Below are 26,561 nucleotides of genomic sequence, written 5' to 3' on the forward strand. Positions count from 1 at the left end.
GATGAACTACTCCTTTAAATGTTAAATCAAAGGGAATATATTTAATGGCTTCAAAGTGTAAGAAATGTTCACTTATACCACTCGATATGAAATGCAAAAAAATATATAATATAACTTATATATATTTTTGCATTTCATATCGGGTAGTACTAGAAGCATCATTTCATTGTTATTAACATTTGGGAATGCCTAGTCTGGCCAGAGTCACCTTGACAACATTGGCCCAATGACAGCTCACAAGCAAACCGGGCCAGCCAATCACAAGCAGCCGGGCAAAGCTGCATGTCATTTGTGCTCTGCATGCAACCTGCACCGTGTTTTGTTTGTCTACTCCGCTGCACGCCTATATGGCTATGCAAATGGAGCACATTTCAAATGCCTGCTTAATAAGTTTTCCTTCGTGACCATTCCCCAAAAAACGGCGGAGGAGGACGTGGTTTGTTTCGATCTGTGGATAATCTTGAGAGTTCCGAGGATGAGAGACGGATGATTAAAGATGTGATCCCTCCCGACGAAGAGAATCTTCTCTCCCTAGTGACAGAGACAATCTCGGCACATCTTCCCAGATAGGCGCCCACCCACCCTCCTCCCCTTCCCAAGGACTCCCCTGCCCTGCTGCCTCCTCGCTCCGGCCGGCCACCATGGCCCTGGTTACTTTGCAGCGCTCTCCCACCCCCAGTGCAGCATCCTCGGCGAGCACGGCCACCACCAATGCGGGGGAGGTAAGTAAGCTCACTAGCGGCGGTGGTCCGCCAGGGCTGTTTGTGTTGCGTAGAGAGAGGGAGAGAGAGAGAGAGAGGGAACACTGGACGGGAGTCAGTCGGGACGCCGAGGAAGGCTGATTCCAGCTCCGGGACATTTTGCCGAACAGTTGTCAGTGTATTTTGATCGATATTTATCATTATAATCAGCATGCAGCTAATAGCCTATCGAAGTGGTTCTCAAAGTGGATTCCAGGGACTTTATAGGTTCCTTTATACAAGTCTGTAACTCTTGACAGTGTACAAATGGAACCAAATGGACCCGTTCCATTTGTATACCCTCAGGGTTAAGGGGAGACCTTGAAATGTAAAGGTTTGACTTGAGAAACCCTGGCCTATCGTTAGCTGACTTAGCTCAGGCACCAGCAGCGACATTCTGGCGATTTGCAATTGCAAATCAGTACCAGTTTAAAACCCCATGTTGTGTGTGGGGATTAGCTTAACGTAACAAAGTGTTTCAAACATTGCTGCGGCGTGCATGGTACTGCGCCCTCCGTTTCTTATAGTACTAGGCCTTCTTGTTAAGTCAGTGTGAGAAGTTGGCGTCATCATCATCACATCGTTCAGTTAACACAGCAACAGCATCCAACAACACCTAGTATGTGAAAATGACCGACAGCGCTCGCAAGCCTCGCATGGTGACGTAATCTGTGTAGCCTAGAGATGGTAGCGCCCTGCCTGCTGCTGAATAGCGGTCTGCTGCCGCTTGGTCTGATAATGACAGTTGTGGGGATTATGGGGAAAACCGAAAAAGTCTACTCACAAAAGTAGGCCTATCAATACGGCAATGTAGAAATAGCCTACTCTGTTACAAGTAAAAGTCCTGTAATCAAAATATACTTGAGTAAAAGTACCAAAGTATTGGCATCACAGTGTACTCAAAGTCCCAAAAGTAAAAGTAAAAGTATACTTTTACTTTTAGTTTTCAAAATGTCTAAATCTTTTGAAAATAGCAGATCTACAAGCTCACAATGCGCTATTTTCCAATGGATGAAATGTATATAGGGCTGAAGTGGATAGCTGTTTTTAATAATAATAAAAATCTACAAAGTAGCCTAACTAATAGCCTACGTTTTCAAATAAATATAACGGAGTAAAAGTATAATATTTGGATCCGAAATGTAGTGGAGTAGAAGTAAAAGGATAGAACATTTGAAATACTCCAGTAAAGTAAAAGTACATCAGAATTGTACTTAAGTAGAGTATTCGAGTAAATGTACTTATTACCTTCCACCACTGAATAATGACTCAACTTTCTGCATCGTGATGCTTTCATATTAGATGGATCATCAACACTAGCATAATATTACCAGTAGAGAGCGCTCACACGCTTGGCTGATTTCTATGAACCTTATTCTCCACTCCATGTCTATCTCACTTCTCACAAGGCTATTTATTCATCTATCTCAGCCAAGCTTGTGTTCATTTCTAGGATTTAATGCATCCGATACTGACTGTTCCTGTATGCTTCAGGGAATCTCTGACTGGCAGTCTCTCGATGTCACTCACACACAGATAACGTGCCCATATTATTACAGCAATGATATCCTACCAAAGAAAGGGCCATGCTAATAAAAGCAATAAAAGCAGCTACAATTGCTTTAATGTGTTTACCCTGTACGGGCAGCAGTCAAACAGAACTTTTCCTTTAAAAAACAGTGACATTTTGGATTATTTGATTAATATTTTCCCCCTTAAAGGGACTACACCATGAATTTCACATTTGTAATTTTTCTCTTGTTTTTTGGTCTTCCCAGTGTCTCTTCCAGCCCCCCCCCCCAAAAAAAAAACAATTCATTAACTCTAAGCCTTGCCTTTCATTTCAGTGATTTTCTGAATGGGCGTGTCTGAATGGTACTCTTTTGAAATCGGCCCCATTCTATGTCACAGGGGGCTCATTTCCTATTGGGCCCCCTCGAGAAGGGAGCGAGATAAAGTGGTGCTAAAATTGGAACGATACAGAGAATATTACGATTGACTCTACATGGTTCTCATCGTGGTTCTCTAATATTCTCTGTATCGTTCCAATTTTAGCCCAAAGACAGCGCCTGTTGCCAACAAAGGACATTTTGGTATTGCATCTGAAACGGCTTGGAATTTGAGACAGACAGAACAAGTATATTTGTCTTTGAAATGTCGGGGAGTTTGTGTTCAAAAACACAAATACTCAAGTAAAGTATAGATACTCAAAAGATGAAGTAGTCACTGTGCTGAAATAAAAGTATTTTCAGTGGTTAATATAGCCATGATAGGCGAGATGTTTTCCAGTTTTTTAGCAACCAGACACATGACGGCTACATTATATTTTAATTGATTGGCACACAAATAATTGTGATTAAAGGGATAAGAAACCCCGCCTCTAATTTGTTTTATGGGATTTCAGAACATGAAAAGATTTCTAAAATGTAGGCGTGGTTATCTGCCGTTGTGGGGGGAGGGGGCGGACTCGGAGTAATGCGTCTTCTTTCAGAGAGAGACAGACCGAAGCTATCAGCAGTGGGCACTTGTTGCTTTTCCATTTCGGAAACATTTTTTAAAACCAGCCATTGGAGGTGTAAAAAGTATAAAGATTCGGCAACTCCATGTTCTGTAACCAATTAAAATGTGCAGGTATTTTACAAACAAGCGGTCTGAGCTTTTATCCATGGACACACTTTCTCCAGCTCTGGACCACGGAACCAGTGAAGAATGGACGCTAGGCTAGCGCTATAGCTATTTGCTGTGTAGTGTGTGTGTGTGTCGTGACAGTGCGCGCGCGCACACACACAACGTCCACACACGAAAACTAGCAGATCTACAAGCTCACAACGCGTCGCGGCGACGCGTTGTGAGCTTGTATATCTGCTATGTAGCTCTGTAGCCTAGCTAACAGCCGTTGCAGCAGCAGCTTCTCATGTAAACACGTTGGTTTCGGCTCTACGGCTATTAGCTAGGCTACATACATAGCCGATATACAAGCTCACAACGCGTCGCGAAAGCGACGCGTTGTGAGCTTGTAGATCTGCTATTTTTCGTGTGTGGACGTTGTGTGTGTGCGTGCACTGTCACGACACGCACGCACGCACGCACGCACACACACACACACACACACACACACAGGAAAATACAGAAAATAACACAGGCACCACACAGTGTAACTGTCTGTTGACAGCGCCTGCTCTTCTCTCTGGCTGAAACAAGCATACAGTGAAACCACGCCCCCCCTTGATACGACTCTGTAAAACAAACGTTAATATTAATTAGATATGCCTACGTCACATTACACCATAGAACAGTGATAGCTAATATTTAATGAGTGGCGCCAAAGATTTCTTTTTGACCTAGAAAGTGGAAGTACACAGAAATAGCTACAGAGACAGCAGAAAGCTCTGAATCCCCAAGCCTATGGGCAAATTGAACCATATCACTGCTCCCTATCACAAGTGACTCATTGATATAATATATATTTATAGAAAAAGTGATTTTGTGTTTCATGGACCTTTAATGACATAATTGTGTTTTTGGTATTAAACAGAAAAAAAAGAAGAAGAAAAAAAGAAAAAAAAATATATATATAATCAAATGTTATTGCCTAAATACCCAACATAAGGATACCAGGTTGAAATTGTTTGAAAAAGCGTTGACAGTGACACGGAAATAATTACAGAAATATGACATTTCTCTTAATTTCATCCCAGCTGTTTCTTTATAATACAAATGAATGGACGTGACTCTATTAACATCTATCCAAAAATAATTGCTATTACTGTAGTTCACAATAACTGAGATCAGACAATTATGTAATAATTGTGACAGACCTAGTCAGCATATACTAACTATAGTACAGTACGTGGTGCTGCTGAGCATGCATGTTGACTGACTGTCAATTTAAAAAATGGGCACAGTTGGCCTCACACATCTGGCTCACCTACAGTACTCTCATTCTACTGTGAAGTTTTGGAAGAGTGTTGTTGAAAATTATAATTATTTCCAGGGTCTAAACAGTCGTATAATACCTAAATTGTCTGTGTAAAATGACATTCCATGTTGTATGTTCATAATGAGATTTTATTTCATTTGTGTTCATTCTGTGCATCAAAATCGTTAGCGGTTCCTCCAGAACAATTGCACTATTCCTGTGACTCGACTTTTGATTCTGACCTAGATTCTACAAAACGCTGATCTTGCTGAACATGGTGAATGTCCCTAGAGAATAGAGATAAAAGACTATTTTGCTTGTTAACTGACACCATGATCTCAAAGCAGAGGATTCTCATTGGCATTCTTCATTACACTCTAGCAACGCTTTAGGTCACCGTGGATTAGGGCTGGGAAATGCTAACCTTGCGGGGCCCGACGTCATACTGCGTTCACTCACTCATTCCTTCCACAGTATAACGTCTGGCCTTCGGCCTATTGGCAGCTTGAAAAGTGGGCGGGAGTACTTGCCTTGACAGACAGACTCCTCTAACCAATCAGCGTAGCAAAACATCTCTCAGCCAGTCAGAAGAACGGCAAACAAACACGTCTTTTCGGCCGATGAACTCCGCTAGCGCATCCCTGTGGTCCTTTTTAATTGTTGTAATTGATTCCAACTCTGAAATAACTGCACTTTTTGCTTGTTTTATCATTAGAGCGTTAACTGTTACACTTGTTGCATCGCGAGGGCAGCCATTGTTGTTTTGAAAATGTTGCAGCATGCATCTACGTCACCGTCTACACATGGACCAATCAGGGAAAGCTTTTCACTTGCTGTCAGGAAGACTACGTTTGTTGTGCCCCGATCAGAAAATAATCAGGATACTCGCTGCCTATGCCGGGAAGGCCAGACGTTATACTGTGAAAGGAATGAGTGAGTGAACGCAGTATGACGTCGGGCCCCACCTGGCCAGGGAAATGCAGTATATATCTATTGATTTGTTGATATGAGACTAGATAGTATCAAGATATTTTGAATATATTGTGATATGGCCTACATGTTGTCGGGGACTGCCCATAAGTCCGAAGGTTCATTAGTCCTACATCTCATTAGTTCCGAATTTAGTTAGGGTTACTGAGGTTAGGGTTAGGGTTAGGCATAGTATTCTTAACAGATTCTGACTAATGGGCTGTTGGAACAAAGTGGTTTCGGACCAATGCCATGGCATTTTTCCTGGTGCTGCTAATCACTTAAGCTGTAGTAGCCTCATTTTACACTTTCAATTGTCAAAGTTATTTTTAAATGGCCAATGTCTATTTTTACTATTTCGGAAATTATTTGAAAGAATTATAAATAATCATTGCCACAATATCGATATCAAGGTATTTGGTCAAACATATTGTGATGTCATGTATTGAGAAACTGACAGCAAGGAGTCAATGAGAGGTCATAAGTGTCCTTATAGGATCTTCAACACATTAATTATTAACATTTGTCGTTTGTCTTTATCCTGTGCTGAATGGGAGGCTGCAAATGTATATATGATCCTTTTTAGATGATGGAAAGAAAGTGTTTTCATCAACAAATTGTCATCAACAATCATTGTTTGTGTAAATAATCAAGGAAGTGTTGTACATCAAGTCTGTCTTCTTGTTTTCAGGATTTTGCAAGTGATGATGACCGGAAGAATAATCAGAGGTAAGCTGAGCTCTTGAGAAAACGGTAGGCTAATTCATTATAGTTGACTATGAAGTCTGAGTCTATATACAGTAAAGCCTCCAAACAGACTCATAAGAGAAAATATAATTAGAAACGTGTGAAATGTGTGGGGAATAAAATATTGTACTGTAACTAGGGAAAGGGATAGTATACATTTAGTATACATTACATGACAAGGAAATGTTTTGAGTGGGTTTAGTAGAGGAGCCTATCAATTTCCATAATTTTGGAATGTTAATTTTTGGAGACATGTATATCTTCATTCTTGGGGTTCTCAGAATGCCAAAAAAACATGTCTCCAATTTTTCTTTTTGGGTTTAGCATGTGTAATTAGCATAATTAGCCAATTAATTGACAAAAAAAGGAAATGGCAATAACTTTGCTTCTAGGTAACTTATAAAGGTGATTTAAGAGTCTAAGTCCATGTTTGTGAGGTCTGGAAATTCATCGGTTACCATTGTGAAGTCATAAAACGTTTCTTAATTAGCATAATTAATAAATTATGCAAAAACAAGGTGAAAATAAGCAAATTTCTGCATTTTTTCGTTTTTGTTTTAGTCAACTTTGAAAGCTTCTCACAGACTCTAAGATGTATGTTTACAAGTCCAGGAATTATTATCATCCTATAAATAAATCATGCAACCTTTTATATGTGTAATAATTATGTAATAATCACACCGAAACCAGAAATAGCTACATTTCTTTATACTGTATATCCCTCATATAAAATAAAGAAGAAAATGAGAAATCGTCACAGAATTATCAGATTGTTTATGCTAATATGTACAGAAAGTTTTGAAAACACATTTAAATAGAAGGGTCTCCATCTTCGTTGTCGTCGTGATTTCTTGCTGCCACATTTGATCAGTTGGGTAATGGTGGCTGGAGCTGGGGGATCCTGTGTTGTGACTGGCACCAGTTGATCTCCCTCAGCCTCCTATCCATATTCAGTTGCTGTGGCATCTGTGGGTTAGGTACGTGGTCCTGACTCCTCATACCATACCATTGCCTGGTAATGGGTACAGGTAATGGCTTGATTTAATGCTCCTTGTGTAGGTGGCAGCTTCTCAGCTTCTAATTGTTTCTTTGTGAATAACCTCCACCTGAGCTCACCAACATCCACAAGATTTGTACCGGGCTCGTACAGCTGGCGAACAAATGCTTCAATCTTTTGTTCTGTGTCAGAACTGAGCTTTTTTGAGCGGTGGTCACACCGTCTCCATAGCGTGGCCGTGTGTGTATCCGTGCGTGTGTGTGTGTGTGTGTGTCTGTGTGTCTGTAGCCTCTGGTGTATGTAGCCTGAGTACCCTGGGTGACCAGAGAGGTGCTGTTGAGTCTAGCCTGGCCTGTGCATCAACTGCAACACACACACACACACACACACACGCACACACACACACACACACACACACACACACACACACACACACACACACACGCCCCCCCCCCCCCCCCCCCCCCCACCGCTCAGTTCACACGAGTGTGATTTTTTGGTTGTACCTGGAGTAGCAAATATACAAATACCACCTCCACAGGACACTGGTTTAGGGCCTACCACTTTCCCTTGCCAGCAAAATGGCCTGTCTGGTCAGCTCCAGAGAAGGCATGGAACCCTGGTGATGAAATAGGTGTCCTTGCACAGCTGTTGGTACCGACGGATTGCAAGAACAAAGACATCAGTATCCGGGGACTCAATGTAGAGCTGTGTTGCCCCTCTTCGGACAGCATCCAGGCTGTGCAGGATTATCCTTGTGTCAGCCTCTTCCTGTGAGCTGTGGAGATGTTTTACATCGATAGAGTTTGAGTGGACATCTTGCCTTGACGTGATTATGAAAACATTGGGTTTTCCCTGGAAGTGTTGGAGGGCTTTTCTTAGCAAGATAGACAGTCAGCTCATATTTGGTGTGGATACCTGACGAGAACTGTTTTTCTGACGCCTTCCCTATCAGTGTGTTGTCTTCCACATGATCAGTGGTAGGGGGCTTGCCACCCTGGCGTCGCTTACGTGTGGCCTCCTTCAGTGAAGATGCAATATCATAGCGGTCAAATACTACATGGGTCTCACTATGTTCTTTGGTCTTCCTATCCAGTGTGGCTATGAAGGAGTCAGCCCACTGGGAACATATCTTGATCCATGATGGCTTTCCCATTGCCTGTACCAATGCCATTTCATCTATGACAGTTACACTACTAGTAACTACTAGTGTCATAGATGGAATGGCATTGGTACAGGCAATGAATGGGAAAGCCATCATGGATCAAGATATCGTCGATATCGTCGTACTGAGGAATGTCTGTCTGAATGTCGTACTGACGAACCAGACCAACACATTCTAAAGTACTCTGATGATACCGTTTTAATTTCACTCTTAGATAGTTCCAGTGATCCTGGACTGCACCAAAGTGAATAAGGTGGTTGAATGGAGTGATAACAACGCTCTCATCATTAACACTAAAAAGACAGAAGAGATTGTTTTTGGTGAACCTAGTGGTGCACACAGATCTCCCATTACTATTCATGGTGAACAGATCAACCTGGTATGTTAGTATACATACCTCGGAGTAGTAATAGACCATCTTTTGTCATGGAAAGATCAGATTGAATCTGTGTGTAAGAAAACAAAGTAAAGAATCTACTTCCTTCGCCGTTCAAGATCATTTGGTGCTAGACAGATTCTTCTTATGTTTTTCACTTCTGTCATTATGTGTTCTTCAGTACTGTACTACCACCTGGTATGGATGCTTGTCTGCAGCCCTAAAGTCACAACTGCTGCAACAACTGAACATTTGTTCAAAGATAGTTGGACAACCACTTCAGAGGCTATATACGATTACGTATGATGACAGCATTCTAAGGTTTTCAAGAAATATTACCTCTATAGTAGCCATGTGTTGCATAGAGAATATAGGTTGCTGCCTTCAGGAAGGAGATATCGTGTTCCAGAATACAATAAGGTCAGACTAAAAAGGTCCTTTGTCCATCAGTCGACTTGAAGGCTTAATCAGGAGTTTGGCGGTAGGTAGGCTTAGCGGTGGACATTGCTCTTGTCTATATTATCCTTATGTATGTAAACCTGTCTTGTTTTTGTTTCCTTGTGTCAAATGTTTGTATATATGTTTTGCATACATGGTTGCTGTGTCGCAAGACAAATTTCAGTGTGAACTGACAATAAAGTACTAATGTTCCCAGTGGGCTGGCCTGGACAGGATAGGACAGGATAGGAGGCTGAGGGAGATCAACTGGTGCCAGTCACAACACGGGATCCCCCAGCTCCAGCCATCATTACCCGACTGATCAAATGTGGCTGCAAGAAATCCCAGTGCATGTTCACATTGTTCTTGTCAATCTCAAAATTTGAAATGCTCTGAGATGTGCATAATATGGGGCAGATGAATAGGTGTGTTGTAATGTAAGCAAGGCACATCTGTTGGGGATTGACGATGACGACTACGAAGATGGAGACCCTTCTATTTAAATGGGTTTTCAAAACTTTCTGTAAATATTAGTATAAAGACCATTTCTCATATTGTTCTTTATTTTATATGAAGGATATATAAAGAAATATAGCTATTTCTGCTTTCGGTGTGATTATTACATAATTATTACACAGACAAAAGGTTGCATGATTTATTTATAGGTTGATAATTCCTGGACTTTTAAACATAGGCCAACATTTTAGATTCTGTGAGAAGTTGACTAAAACAAAAAAATGCAGCAATTTGCTTATTTTCACCCCCTTTTTGCATAATTTATGCTAATTAGGAAAGGTTGTATGACTTCACAATGGTAACAGATGAATTTCTGGACCTCACAAATATGGGCTTAGACTCTTAGATCACCTTTATAAGTTACCAAGAAGCAAAGTTATTTCCATTTCCTGTTTTTGGCAATTAATTGGCTTATTATGCTAATTACACATGCTAAACCCAAAAAGAAAAATTGGAGACATGTTTTTTTGGCATTCTGAGAACCCCAAGAATGAAAATATACATGTCTCCGAAAATTAACATTCCAAAATTATGGCCAACAGAATCTGTATGATTGGCTCCCACACTAGTTTTCCCATGGCTATTTTCTCAGCCCCCTGACCCCAGTAATAATAATACAACGTTGAAAAGTATTTTAGATTAAACAGAAGAAATAATCAAATAAAAGCAACAGCAACACATCATGCATGAAATAATAGTTACTAGGGCCCAAGGTGGAAGGGCCTTACAATGGATGGTTACAATGGGTACTCTTGATATCGGACGGGTAATGCATAAGGGCATGATTCCCTATTTGCATCGTTCCCAATTAATTAGGCCGATGTCCAACAGGCACCTGTCTAGTTATTTTAAATCCAGTCTTTAATATCTGCTAGATAGTTAGCTAAATGGGCCAGGTTTTTAAAGTTGATATACAGTAGTTGCAGACATAGTATGCAGTTGTCTGCATGAGATAGTTAATTAATAAGTGAATTCAGTGAACTGTATCGCACACATATGTACGTCTTAAGTGTATTTGATCAAGTATTGTGTTGTGAGTGTGACACAGGTTATGGTGCCAATGATTTGGAAACATTGAGGGCTTTAGTTTCCAAAAGGGATGTGAGATGTGGTCTAGAAATTATTTATTTCTGTGGTGGAGGAGATCTGATTTTACTAGCATTTGCCTGATGTTGGACGGATGATTAGGCCTAACAAAATAATATGTTGGTTTCCGGTTGGCGACCGACCCTATTAAATACGTGCGACCCAGATGATTTTATTGGCATTTGGAGTGAAAAAATAAAAAAATAAAAAATAAAGTCAAAATCCGACCGAGTCGATCAAAAACGTCTTACAAAAAATATATTTGGTGCGACCACATTCGCGAAGTCAGGACCTGTCCCCGGTTCCCGAGGCTAAACTAATGTGAGTTACGTTACAACTTGTATTCCTCCAAACACACACAGACACACAAGCACACACACAATCGGGGGACAAATTGCGTTGCCACTCAGTCACTGACTGGCAGCGGTAGCCATGCTAGCAACGTTAGCAGCCCAGCCACCAGTACAGCTGAGAACTGTAGCCACCACAGAGAGACGTGAGTTGGAGACGAAACATTTATGACAGCGTGGGATTCATCTGAAAGACTGTACGGCAACAGCGCTTGAGTGAATGCGGACTCCCTTGCGACACTGCATGTTTGCAAGTACGACTGCGTCTCTCTCTCTCGCTCGCTCGTCGAGTTGTGTTCTTTTGTCAAATCTAAGCTGGAAAATCTAACACTTCCTGTAGCCGATCTCTTCAGAATAAGATATGTTGCGCTAGCAGCAATAAGACTTCCAGATTTCTTATTACAATAAGACTTCCAGACGGTGGTCGACTTCTTAATCTCTTCAGAATAAGAGTATCCTAAAAGAAATTGAAATATGATTTCATTTGCATGATTCATTAAAACTGTAAATTAAACATTACAATTAAATTTAAAAAATATGTTTTAAATGATTCATTAAAACTGTAAATTAAACATTAAAATTAAAAAAAAAAAAAAAAAAAACTACCTACCCATCCTTCCCATGAGGAAATAAAATAAAATTCCTTGCTACCCATCATGCCCACAAAAAAATAAAAATAAAAAATAAAATAAAATAAATTCCCTACCTACTCAGCTCTAAAATTACAGCCAACCGGAACCCAATGTTTTATTTTGCTAGGCCTTATATACTACTCAAGTCTTTGTAAGTGGAACCAGAACCAGAATCCAGAGAGCACTATGGCAAAAGAACAGATTTTTTTTGTAGAACACTACATTAATGCTTTGGAGATGCATTATCTCACAAAAGTGAGTAGGCCTACAACCCTCTCATTTCTGCAAATATTTAATTATATATTTTCATGGGACAACAGACTGATTGAAATGACTCTTTGATACTGAATGTAAAGTAGTCAGTGTAGAGCTTGGATTATTGTCCCCTCAAAATAACTGAAAATGTCCAAATTTGACCCAAGTGTCAATATTTTGTGTGGCCACCATTACTTTCCAGCACTGCCATAATCCTCTTGGGCATGGAGTTCACCAACGCTTCAAAGGTTGTCACTGGAACCCTCTTCAACTCCTCCATCACGGAGCTGGTGGATGTTAGAGACCTTGCACTCCGCCACCTTCCATTTGAGGATGCCCCACAGATGCTCAATAGGGTATAGGTCTGGAGACATGCTTGGCCAGTCCATCTCCTTTACCTTCAGCTTCTTTGGCAAGGCAGTGGTCGTCTTGGAGGTGTGTTTGGGGTCGTTATCATGTTGGAATACTGCCCTGCTTCAGTATGTAACAGGCCATTCATGGTTCCCTCAATGAACTGTAGCTTCCCAGTGCCGACAGCACTCATACAGCCCCAGACCATGACACTCCCACCACCATGCTTGACTGTAGGAAAGACACTTGTCTTTGTACTCCTCACCTGGTTGCCACCACACACACTTGACACCATCTGAGTATTCATCTTGAGTCACAGCTATAGAGTTGCATTAGAATTGTAATAGAATGTTGGGGTCTCAAATTTGATGTAGTTACCGTACAGGCAACTCAACTCAACTCAAACGTTATTTATATAGCGCATTTACAACTAAGGTCGACCAAAGTGCAATGTCAAAATACAGACAAGAAGACAAAAAGAGGCACAACAAATAATACATTACAAATAGAAATAGAAAGGGGGTAAAAACAACATTAGAGTTGTAAAAGTTACACAATCAAATTGTATTAAAGGCAAATACATCTACAATGCGTTGTTGAAAGAATGTCTTTGGGTATAGGTTCAGGTGTAGTGAGTGACTGACAGGGGTGAGCAGGTAATGGTCACGGGTCAGGCTGACCAAATAAGGAGGAGAAGCAAGTTTAGCCACGATGTGGTATATTTACTGGTAGGTTAAGTTGCTGGTCTGTTTGTGGTACACACTGTGCGCTCCCTCTCCTCTCTCCTCTCTCTCCTCCATCTCTAGATGGGTAAAGTTGTTAAGCCATAATGTTGGCTGTTTCACAGAGCTGGGTTGGACAAATAAAAACTCTGCAGAGTTAAATGAGGATATATAAAGTAATATATTTTAGATATAAATAAATACAAATAAATCAAAGTTTCAGTGTTTTGTCGAGGGATTATGATGTTGCTCATGTTTTTTAAGGCTGTATGCCAGGTAATGAAAATCTTTTGGGTCATGAGATCTTCTATGCCCTTTTCCAAGGCTATAGAGCTCTACAATCATAACAGGCAGCTGAGAATAAAGCCAGAAATGAACTAACCCTAAATTCTGACTGCAGTGTTATGCATGTCAATGAGTAATAAAAGAAATAACACACAAAAGGTCTTTGCACACTGCTGCGTTTTTCGGGCCGAATATCGGAGTGAATTTCGGAGCACGGTTTGCCGTCTTCTCAGTCCTGAGGATCCACTGATGTAGGCCTACTAACATATTTTACTTAAGTAAAAGTATCAATACTGCAAGAAACACTCTGTTAGGGTGCCCAGTGCCCACACGCCAAAATACCTAGAGTAGAATCCGCCAATGCATTTCAATGAGAATTGAGCGTTTTTTGCCAGTAGAGGATTTATGCAAAAAAAAACGCTCCATTCTCATTGAAATTAATTGGCGGATTCCACTCTAGGTATTTTGGTGTGAGGGCACCCTTACAAGTAAAAGTCCGGAATTAAAATGTATGAAAAAGTATGAAAGTGTTGGTATCAAAATGTACTTAAAGTACCAAAAGTAAAAGTACAAAATGTTTGCATATCGCAAAGCGTTGTTTTGAGCTTGTAGATTGGCTTTTCAAATAGCCATGTTATAAAATAGGGCTAAAGTGTTTTATGTAAAAGCAAAAGTGCAAAGTAACTAGTAACTACATCTTTCAAATAAATAAAAGGGTTAGGGTATATTTGGATCCTAGATTTAGTGGAGTAGAAGTAAAAATATTGGAATTTGGAGATATTCAAGTAAAGTACAAATACCTCAACATTGTACTTTAAGTACAGTACATAATTAAATGTATTAGTTACTTTACACCCCTGTCAGGCAGCGAGTCTGACTCTCCAAGGGCCATATGGTATCAGAAACCTGATCCACATTTTACCCTCCATAGGGCCTTGGTTCTCACAATGTTCTCAGGGAGAAAACCCCTTCACAGCAGGCTTAAGTTATGCAACAGCCAGGAGCAGAGTTGACCTCATGACTGTGTGTGTGTGTGTGTGTGTGTGTGTGTGTGTGTGTGTGTGTGTGTGTGTGTGTGTGTGTGTGTGTGTGTGTGTGTGTGTGTGTGTGTGTGTGTGTGTGTGTGTGTGTGTGTGTGTGTGTGTGCGCGCGCGTGTGCATTCCACTGACTAAATATGAAAATGTGGATGCAAAATAATACCCATTTTACATAACAATTGTCTTTTAGAATAAAGTTAGCCTTTGTATACTGTATCTTCAAGTCAAATGACATACGGTTACGGTACCACAGCTACTTATTATGACCTTGCATTAAGATTGGTTGAGAGATATTCTAATGATTAGTATCTCCTGATAACAGCACTCCGAACACAGGAAACTGCGGTATAATCACTGTAGTATACTCGAGGTCATGGTATACTGAGACATTGGCACTGGTGTGCTGATCTACTTCATTCTGCCTTCAGCTTCATGCTACGACCACAGTACACCAGTGTCAATATTTCACAGCCGAGCACTTCCTCTCTTGTTTCGTATTGCTTAAGCAGCACTATGTCTTATACAGTGCATACTATGATTGCGATTACATTGCTGATTACAAACCTTCTTTAGGCAACTTGGACTCACTCAGCTCAAGTCGAGATGTCTTTGTGTTAAAGTGGTTTAAATTACATAAAAAGTTCAAAGTGTCTTGTCATGCTCTGTTTGGCATGTTTAAGTGACTTGTGAATTTCTCTTCGCCTCCGTGATTGATCAAAGCTCATGTTCTGCATGTCAAACAGGCCCCTACAATGTATAGCCACTTTATTTTGAGACCAAAGCCAGCCAAGCAAGATTCCCAGCCACCCAACGCAGCCAACACATCCCATACCTGAATAGTTGTATTGTAGCAAACTGTGGCAGAGGGCTGTTGCTCAAGCACGCGCTGCGAGGGGGAGATAAGCTGCTGCTGCTGGTGGGTAGTGCGAGCAGACAGAGCAGAGCGGACGCGGATCCTCACAGGAGTGAGGAACACGCTAGACTAGACCAAGACAGGATGCGTGACTTGACCAGAATACGCTGATTTACTGTGGAGAAGAAAACAACATCCGAAAGGCTGTTGGCTGGGCTTGCGCTGCTAATGTTCTACAGAGTTCAGTTTAACGTGGCTGTCTCTTGCTGTGCTATGAGCTGAAGCCTTTTTTTTTGAGAGAGAGAAATGACTTGGCATTTGTTGGCTTTCGTAACGAGGCAGGAGGTTGTAGAGACGGTCCTCCAGTAACCTGCAGGATGCATCTGGTCGTTGCACCGTCACAGAAATCCATGCTCTCCGTGCTACCTGACTTTGTGGAAAACACCACACTGACTAAAAGGGAGATCTGGCGTATGTAAGTCTTCACTGCAGCACACAAACTCCACAGGAGATGGTTTTGGTGAAATTCAGCAGTTTATGGTGATCTACAATCTGGAATTGTACAGTAGTTTGAAGTATAGAGTAGTTCACTTTAAATGGATGGCATTTAGCTTTATAGTGCCTATTGAGAAGAAGATTATGCAACTTTGTTTTCCTAGCTTTGAGAAGATGATTATGCAACTCTTTCCTAGCTTTCATAGCTCAGTGTAATAAAACTAGTCAACTTATTCCCAAGATGGCAAAATGTTTCGCTAATGATTTCATTCATTTAGTTTGTTGTATCCCCAAATGTCTGGCTGCTTTGTCATTATTATTTTTGGAGGAAGTACAGAGTACATTACTTCTTTTTTTCAAGAGGATGAGGTTGTGAACTTGTGATTGATATTTGAATCAACAAACATCCATTTTCTCCAAATGATCTCTCTTCGCTGTAACAGCATGTCCTCCGAAGCCACTTTATCCTCATCAACAAATCATCTTTCTTTTGGAGAAGTTTGAAAAGAAACAATGATGCCATGTAACAGAGGTTCTGAGACAAAAGGTCTTGTGACGGTCCCACTCAGTCATACCAGGCTTTGTGTGTGGTGGTGGAGCGAGAAGAGCAAGACCAAAACAAAGACGCGCTCTGTTCCTCCAGAGCTGTGTTCTGGATGGCAGACACCACAGTTCCCCTCCTGCTCACACTCCTGTTGAGGGCTGCAACTACTGATTCCTATAGCGATTATTCAATCCATAACCTTTTCGATTTGTCGAGTAATCGAGAAACACTTTTTCTGGGGGAATATTTGTTTTAATTTTAATAGTCAAATCGACGCAAAGATATTGCTGATCTACAAGCTCACTACGCATCGCATTGCAACGAGTTGTGTGCTTAGATCTGCTATTTACGTATTTTATTAAAATATTTTATTGTTTTATAATCGATTAAACCGATTAGTTTGATTAAATCGATTAGTCCTGTTAAGTGCTGAAGTCCTATTCCTGTGTTCACGGACATGCTAATAGTTTGACCCAAGAGTTGGAATATCCAGCACAGAACCACAGAGGAGAGACAGACTGACAGACAGAGAAGAGAAGAGAGAGCACAGCAGACTGGCAGACTGACATACAGGGGAGAGAGCATTGAAGAAGAATTTATTAGAAGTTTGCAATAGAAAAAAGTGGGATGGGAGATGGAATGGCATGGGAGACCGACAGACAGACAGAGGAGAGAGCTGGGGGAACAGGCAGACAGACTGAGGGATTTACAGTAGTAACCAGCAGTAGGGCGATGCACCGCCAGAGAGCGCAGTCTTCTTTTCAAAACCTTTCACTCTGATTTATATTTATTTATATCTAAAATATGTTACTTTATATTCTCATTTAAAGCTGTACTGTGGAAGCTGCTCAACTAGTGGTCAGTAGCGGTATTGCTTTTTTCGGCCGGAGTCGCCGCGGACCACCGGAACGGGGGTCCGCGGACCACCGCGGCCGTCGCGAGCACCTCCGCCTCGCCGATACGATTCCGTAGAGCCGTCTCCCATCATTTTTAGACCAGGATTGAGGGAGTAGCAAGCAAGATTCCTTCACCAATGTAAACACAGTTGCTAATAAGACCGTGAGCCACTGGGGTTGGTCGGTACCATCTGAGGGCAATAATTCTCATAGTGATTTTTGTCAAGGTATACATGTCTGGAGTTAGAAAATATGTGATAGCATTGCACCAGTGGTAGCTGTATAGGTGCTATCATGCAATTTATTTATATAACACTAGGCGAAAATTAGATGGGTCAATATATTAAAACATACTTCTTAACACTTCCAGAAAAACTACAGAAGGTTTTTCCAATTGGTTCTGGTACATCTAGGCATGCTGAAAAACATACTGAAAATCTGGGAGAATATATGTATATATGGCAAGATGGCGTCCAAGATTGCTGTCAGGAGCTTAAAATGGCTATATAATACTAATACTAATACTTCTCAACCTATAAAGGTGCTTTTGGTATCTAACCCTAGGTTTTAGGCCTGAATCAGTGAAATTACCTTCAAATAATTATTTATTGCCAAATCCAAGATGGCGTTCATCACAAGGTTATGTTCCATTGTACTAAACTAGGTAAAAACAACAAATTAACATTTTTATTGAAAATTACCAAAATTGTCACATAGAATCAGGTCAATCTTAGGTGCTTCAGGTCAAGCTCTATCTCATACCTTCTCATCCAAGCAGGCAGCAGATCATCTGACTGGTTGACATGGGAATGACATGTACAGTATTCACCTCACCATTGGCATGTAGTTATTTGTTATAATCTACAGTGTAGCAAGTATGCTGGAAACATGGTGACATTCAACAATGTAATTGTGCAAAACTGATGCAAGGATCAAATACATGTGGTTGCAGGTAACTTCAGTTATATGTCCTGAATGAAAGTGATGAGGGCCTTTTGTAGCTTATCAGCAGGACTCTTGAAGTGGTTTCTGTCAACTGGGCTAAAGATATTTGAACAGATAGAGCAGTACCTGGACACCGCACATCAGCTCCATCCTACTGGCTGACAGTGGGTAGACAACTTAATTTTCCATACACTTCACATCAACCATAGGTTACAAGGTGAGCTTCTCTCTCATGGAGCACTTGATGAAGTACTTCCTTTCTGGCCATGTAGACTACAGTATGCTAGATATCTAACCCAGTACCTGCTGAAGATACATGTGCATTGTGCCCCATGATGGCATAGATAGAGGGTAAGCCAGACCTGGTCTGCCAGCACTATGATGGATTCTGCAACATTGTCTCTGATGAGTAGTTGGGGAGCAGAAGAGCAGAAGATCAGAAAAGTCTGCTGAGCTTGTGTGTGAATGGATACCTTCCCCAAAATGTGCAGAAACAGGGGAAGTTGAAGGACTAGTGTGTCTTGGTTGTAAAAGATTGGGGTGTATCACCCACTGAAAGATCACGCCCTCATCTCAACGATACCATCAATTGTACCCACTCTGTTGTGAATGCTGTGAATATTAATGTTCTTTACCCAAATGAGATGTCATCCTGAAGAGCCATAACAATTACAGTAGCAAAGGCTGATGAGCAAGTTGTACGGGTACAGTGTCAACGATGGATACTGCTGTCATCTCTGGAATGGGTGTGATAGACATGCTCAGGGATGAAACTGTCCTGTTGGTGTATTGGGTGTATCAGGTGGACCTACAGTACAGTTTAAAGTACAGATGGAGCATTGGGATGGAACAGTCCTGTGCAACCTCATATTTGTATGCAAAGGCAATATGAGAGCATTAAAACATTTGCTGACAGGGAACGTTCCAGGCTACCCTGAGTGGGTAAGTGGGTGCCACAAGTTAACAACAGCCAGTTGCCCTGTTGCACCACGTGTTGAGGGCTCATATACAAGTGAAGTTGTGGAAAGTGGCAGACCGCCATGCTCCACCTGTCAGTGATGTCAACTTTGGATGGGAGATAACATTTTTGCTAATGATGACCTGGTGTGATGTGGTCCATTATAGTGGTCCAGTATCACTTTAGGGCACAGAGAAATAAGTGCATCACTGTTGTTGTTGTTGTTGAGCTACTGTAATTTCTCTGGTGAAGATGGTGGCAGATGCGATGTTCAAGATACAGCTGAGGAGTGATGTCGATATGGAGGATACTTTTGAGGATGAGGTAGACCAGGGTAAGAGAATTGTGTGTGTGTCAATCAGGAGGGGAAGGTCCAGGAGGATGTGGGTGGACTTTCTACTCTCCATTATGAGTTGGAATATATGCAGATATTGGCCCAGTCATTTTCTGATTTCTCATAATCGCTGCATATGGGCCGAAGTCCAGACTGATAACGTGTGAGTGAATCCATGTTATCAATCTGGCTAATGTCAGGCTAGGTCCCCATATGAATACAAATCAACAACAAAAACATCATAGGAAAAAAGATTTCTAGGTTGAACAGATAGAGGCGTAAAATGGATGGATTAAATGTTGATATTCATGTATGTAATGGTAAACAGTATGTTATCGTATGCATTAGCTACACACCTACACTATATTTAGTTTATTGAATTTCATCAAACATTTCCATGGATGGTTTTAAATCTTTGGGAAACTTTTGTGTTAAATCTTTCTAAAAAATGCAAAGTAACTCACATGTACTAGTAGTCACTATGGTACACTGCTGTAACATTTCTGGAGATGCAAACTACTTTTTAGAAAAATATATAGTCTAAGCTTTATCTCAACCATTTTTGAAAGAGAGAGAATCAATATTAAGAGAGAACCATCCGTTTGAAGTTGAATTCTTCATTCGGATTTTGAAAACTATGTTTTGGCACATGGTTATAAATGGAGTGATAACACACAGAAAGCTACCACAGATGCAAGGCTATCACATATTTCCTAGTACTAGGGATGTATACCTTCCCAAAAATCACTATGAGAATCATTGCAACCAGAAGGTACAGATGACCCCAAATTTGGGGCCCTCGCTCACAGAATATTATGTCATAATTATATAGTCACTATGTTGTCACTGCCTGTAATAAGAACAATTCTAGATATGCTAATTTTAACAACGTTACTGAACTATATATAGTCTGAGCTTTATCCAAACCATTTTTCAAAGAGATAGGATCAATAATAAGAGAGAACCATCAGTTTGAAGTACAATGTTCCATTCGGATTTTGTTTTTGTTTTTTAGCATGTTGTTATAAAAGGAGTGATAACACACAGACAGCTACCACCACTGCAATGCTATCACATGTTTCTAAGTACTAGGGATATATATCTTCCCAAAAATCACTATGAGAATTATTGCCCTCAGATGGTACCGATGACCCCATATCTGGGGTCCTGGCCCACGGTCTATAAGGGAAGCTACTTCCTTTAGAGACAGCAAGACTCGCTGTGATTGGCCGGTGGTGTATGATCGGCGCTGTGATTGGCCGGTAGTGTATCATGTGGGAGATGACATCATTTTGCCGGGAAATTCTCCCCCCCTCACAACTCATAGAAAACATATAAAGAGAAGGCTTCAGAAGCTGAAAATAACAGAGTGGGGGTTCTAAAACTTTAGCGATTTAACAGTTAGTTCAATTTTAAGATTTGTTTTATAAAAAAAGTTACATGGTATAACTTTAACTCTGCAGAGTTTCCATTTGCCCAGCCCAGCTCTGTGTAACCTAACCTCAGCTTGTAGATGGTCGTACGAGGAACTGCAAGTGGTTAATCAAGTGGTGTGTTTACAGTGTGAAGACAAGAACAGTATATCACGAAGGGCAGTTCTGTAAAAGCTGCTGAACTAAGACCCTGCTGACATTCAGTCACTGATGAGCTTCTCATGGCCTTTCCAGCTCACTGAGCTAATAAAGAGCATGCAAGAATGCAACCAATGTACCTCCTGATTTTACCCACTGCAAAAGCATTTCCACAATTCCACTATGTTACATTACAAATGATAAAAAAAAAGAAAAGGAAAAGAGAGTAGAAAATACAATTGCTCCCCTGGGGGACAAATAAAGTTCCACCTTACCTTACTTATACCTGCCATGTGGATTAACATTTTTAAGACACATGTTTATTTCTTCATCCTATATATAATGTCTTTTAATCTAATCTCTTGAGAGTCTAAAATGAAATGTTTCATTTTACGCTTTCAAGAGTTATAAATTATAGTTAAACATCTGCATTACTTAATTTAAGCCGACACTTAGAGAATGTAGAAGAATTGTTATTTTGGTCAATGTTTGCCTGTCATCTCTCCTATGGCAGTGGTTCTTGACCTGTGGGTCGGGACCCCCAGGGGGGTCCCCAAATTATTTTGGGGGGTCCCCAGATGATTAACTTAATGTGCAACATTGTTTTCTCACTCAACAGTAAACAAACAACCATAGGGTTTAATTGTATAGTGGGTATCTGGACATTTCTAAAGGGACAATTTAAGTTATTTCTATTACCTCTAAAATGACAAATTAAACATTGGCCAAATTGTCAAATATTAGAGGCAGAAATGGTGAAAATAGCTGATCTACAATACATGCTCACAACGCCTCGCAGAACTGTGTTATACAAATGTAATGCCTCACCTCTTAGTGCTCGTCAGGTTGGGGGGGTCCCCAGTTAAAATATGATTATTTTGGGGGTCGTGGCCTGAAAAGGTTGAGAACCACTGCCCTAGGACACCTAGGGGTCCCAGACCCATGGTGTAAATTCTATTGAAGTGCTAACCATACATTGTGATTGTGTCTCATAGCCTCAGTGAGAGCTTCTTCATGGTGAAGGGAGCTGCCCTCTTCCTGCAGCAGGGCAACAGCACAGAGGAACCCAAGACCCCCACCCACCACAAACATGCAGGTACACACACACACACACACACACACACACACACACACACACACACACACACACACACACACACACACACTTAAATAAATATACCAGTAAGACTCCCTAATCGGGAGATAAGCTTATCTCCTGTCACACTGCTGACATCAGTATGACATCACACCGTACACAAATGACCCTTATATAAGACCGGCATTATCTACCGACAGATTAGTAACAAGATGTCAAAATCGTTGAAGGTTGAATCTCCAGATATGGAGATAACCAACACATCCCTCCATATATGGAGATAACCGACGAATCTCACTAAGTCTGACCTCACAAGCCCCATATTTGGACACGAACAACATATAACTCCATATATAGAGACATAGCTGCTGACATCAGTATGACATCACACTGCTGACATCAGTATGACATCACACCGTACACAAATGACCCTTATATAAGACCGGCATTATCTACCGACAGATTAGATGCAAGCAGGATCTCGACTCTGACACAACTCATCGGCTCATAAGCTGGTTCTCCCTCCATATATGGAGATAACCGACGAATCTCACTAAGTCTGACCTCACAAGCCCCATATTTGGACACGAACAACATATAACTCCATATATAGAGACATAGCTGCTGACATCAGTATGACATCACACTGCTGACATCAGTATGACATCACACCGTACACAAATGACCCTGACGGCACACACCAAGCAGTGTGATGTCATACTGATGCAGAGATATGAGCAGGGCAAAGGTGTGACGTGTGACGTGTGACCGACGGACGGCCGGTGGAGGTTTTGATACTAAACTGCGACCTGACGGTCGCAATAAAGAAATGACTGGCATGTTTAATAGTTTTATACTTTTAAATATTAAAACATGTTGTGAGCTTGTGGATCGTCCGTTTCCGCTATTTTGGGAAATTGTTTGAAAATGTCTAACGTTTTTCAATATGGAAACTATTATTATGACGATTAGGTATGCAGAATAATTGCAATTATCCTCAAATAATTGTGATTAGGCGATTATGTAAGAATTGTGACAGGCCTACACACACACACACACACACACACACACACACACACACACACACACACACACACACACACACACACACACACACACACACACACACACACACACACACACTGCAATAGCATACTTTGTTTTGCGCTTGTTTGCATGTGTGCCCTGCAAAGAACTGCACAAAAGCTTGGTCATATTCGCTGAGGTGGCTTTTCTGTTGTGGACCTGTCTGTGTTTAGACTACAGTCACTACACCATGTGTTAGGAATGGGTACCTACACAGTAAAACCCAGGGTGTTCATTAAACTCTTGAGAGTGTACAAATGAACCTGTACACTCCCAGTTAAATTAACAGAGCATCGCTGTAGCCATGGCATTGGTCTTTTGGGAGTACTGTACTTAACCCATTCAGAACGGGTACACATTATTGTGTATCATTATTTTATGCTTTAACTATTGAAAAGTTGTGAAAATTTGAATTTTGTCCCGATTCTATAAGTGTCTTTTGAATCCTTCTAAGGTTTTTTGAAAAACCAATGTTTCTATGTCAGCAATCTGGCCAGCCATCGTCAAAGAAAAGGTCCTTTTCACTTAACTGGATCTCAGTTAGTCTGTTTTTGAGTGACCACTATGTCAGTGGTTCTCAAACCTTTTCATGTGAAGGACCCCCAAAATGATATGTATTTGGCCACGGACCCCCATCTCAAAGTATTTTGTTCCAGGGACTACCCAGAAGCAAAATTTGAGTTACAAACGTTCGCTTTGAAAATAGTATATTAAAAGATTTGCACACATTTTCACGACTTTTTCAAAAATAGCAGATCTACAAGCTCGCAGCGCGGCACTCTGCGCTGTGAGCTGAGCTTGTATATCTGCTATTTTTCACTGGTTAAAGCATTAACAGAGCATTGCTGTAGTCATGGCATTGGTCTTTTGGGAGTACTGTACTTAATAGAGGGGCATATTTTTTCCAAAGGCTTGAATATAACTATGAAACTGAAGTGACAACATCTCTTGCGTGTTAGCTTTTTTAAATAATGATTGGTTGGCTGTACATTCTGAGCCTTTAGACAAAAACAAGAGCTCTCCATCTACCAGTCAATCTTTGTTCTTACGCTCACCTATGCTCATCGTGAAATGTGGGTCATGACCAAAAGAACAAGATCGCTGAATACAAGCGTCAGGAACGCCTCCGAATCCCCCAGTTAGAAGTAACTAATGTGGCTCTGTAAAGGACCGATATGATATGATATAGTACTTTATTGTCAGTTCACACTGAAATTTGTCTTACGACACAGCAGTCATGTATTCAAAACATATATACAAACATTTGTAACACATCAAGGCATACGTGACACGCTGAGTCGCGATGCAGCCCCTGTACCAGCGCACCAATCTGGGACCGTCTGGGATTCGCTTCTGAAAATGAAGATAACTGGATAAGACGGTAGAATAGATAGGTGGATGGATGGGAAATATGATACAAATAAAAATGAAAGATGGCAGGTCAAATTAGAAAACTGCTTGTGATTCTGCCTAGTTTCAGTTTTACCATCAACATGGTACTTGAGCAGACCAAGCTTGACTAACTCGCCTGCAGCTGATGTTGCCTGCAGTTTGTGATGATTATGTGTTACAGTAATTGTCTTAGGATAATTAGTGTCCATGTCACAATATTATTTACATTCTAATGATACAAATATGATATCCCATAGGCTAATACTGTGACTCTGAATATTTCTTCATTTCATTAGGCCATGGATACCCATTTGATACAATGTACTATCTCTAGGACCCCAGTCTGAACTTTAAAACCCTCAATGTTAATTTAACTCTGCCAGTGTACAGTGTAAATGGAACCAGATGATTTGGACCTCACGTTGAGAATCGATGGTCTAATCCAGTGGTTTTCAACCTGGTGGTCCTTGAGGGGGTTCCAAGTAGTCCCCAGCAAAATGGTGGAGAGTTGGTAACCAAATGGACCCTTAGAGATCTCTCTTGAGAGCGTAAAATGAAACCAAATGGACCCGTGGTAAAATTATTGACAGTTGACACCTGCATTACTTAATTTACAAGACGTCTACACAATTAGAGAATGTAGCCAGTCATCTCTCCTATGGTACCAACATCAATACAGCATGGAATTGTGGACAAAATATTCAATGTTTTGCGTCTGAGAGGCTATTTCTCAACAGATGGTGGTCCGTGGCTTGAATGCTGAATAAATAATAGACCTTGATATGAAAAAGGTTGAAAACCCACTGGTCTAATCAGAATCGCAGAACTGAGCTTCAAAACACTAGGTTGTACTGTTTACTTTACACCAACAGTGAATGCACCCATTTAGAATGTTTTAAGCTTTTGGAAGTGCAGTTAATGTGCAATGTTAATGCATTGTTTACTTTCAGGCGATTTACCTCAACACCTGCAGGTAATGATCAAGATCCTACGTTCTGAGGACCGCATTAAACTGGTCAGTATTACACACACACACACACACACACACACACACACACACACACACACACACACACACACACACCTTCTCAAAAAGATTTGAGGCATTACATTTTGTATAACATGGTTCTATTGTTGCGAGGCGTTGAGAGCATGTAGATTGGCTATTTTCACAATTTCTGCCTCTAATATTTGACAATTTGACCAATGTTTAATTTGTCATTTTAGAGGTTTAAAATGTCCTTAAATTGTCACTATAAAAATGTGCAGTTACCCCATATACACTTAAAATGTATGCTGGTTTGTTTACTGTTGAGGAAGAAAACAATGTTGCATATTAAGTTAATCATATGGGAACCCCCCAAAATAATTTAGGTTGAGAACCACTGACATATAGACAAGCAGAAAAGAATGCGGTGCAAAACGCTGCGTTATCAGCTTTCCCAGCATTGATCAGTGTGTTTTAGGTTCCGGTGCCCAGCATGACTGGGTTACAGTGTTGCCAGACGTACGATAATTATCGTATTTGTACGATAATTTGACCCTCTGTACGATGTACGATCAATAATTCCAAAAATGCCCAAATGTACGATAATTTCGGCATATCAAAGAGAGCGTGAATTCACTATTTTCCCTGGCTGCTGATCTGGGATCGATTGATTGATTGATTGATTGAAGGCTTTATTAGAAGTTTGCATAGGAAAATGTACAGATTCATGACGGTACAGTTCACTGGTACAAGGTCTACTAAAAGGAGATCCATGAAAAGACTAAGCTTATTTCAACAGGAAACCATTAAAGTATCT

General features: G+C 40.8%; 1 protein-coding gene across 1 annotated transcript in view; it reads left to right on the forward strand.

The window, feature by feature from the left end:
- Positions 1-641: 641 nt before the first annotated feature.
- Positions 642-26,561, forward strand: part of ssh1b (slingshot protein phosphatase 1b) — a gene marked incomplete at both ends in the record, with an annotated part of 41,310 nt that continues 15,390 nt past the window's right edge. The window contains 4 exons of the mRNA XM_080743449.1: positions 642-722; positions 6,320-6,357; positions 22,178-22,278; positions 25,707-25,771. Of these exons, the coding sequence (XP_080599575.1) occupies positions 642-722; positions 6,320-6,357; positions 22,178-22,278; positions 25,707-25,771 (285 nt within the window). The remainder of the gene's footprint in view (positions 723-6,319; positions 6,358-22,177; positions 22,279-25,706; positions 25,772-26,561) is intronic.

This window comes from Nannobrachium achirus (assembly GCF_963921795.1).
Source record: "Nannobrachium achirus genome assembly, chromosome: 15".
Lineage (NCBI taxonomy): Eukaryota > Metazoa > Chordata > Actinopteri > Myctophiformes > Myctophidae > Nannobrachium > Nannobrachium achirus.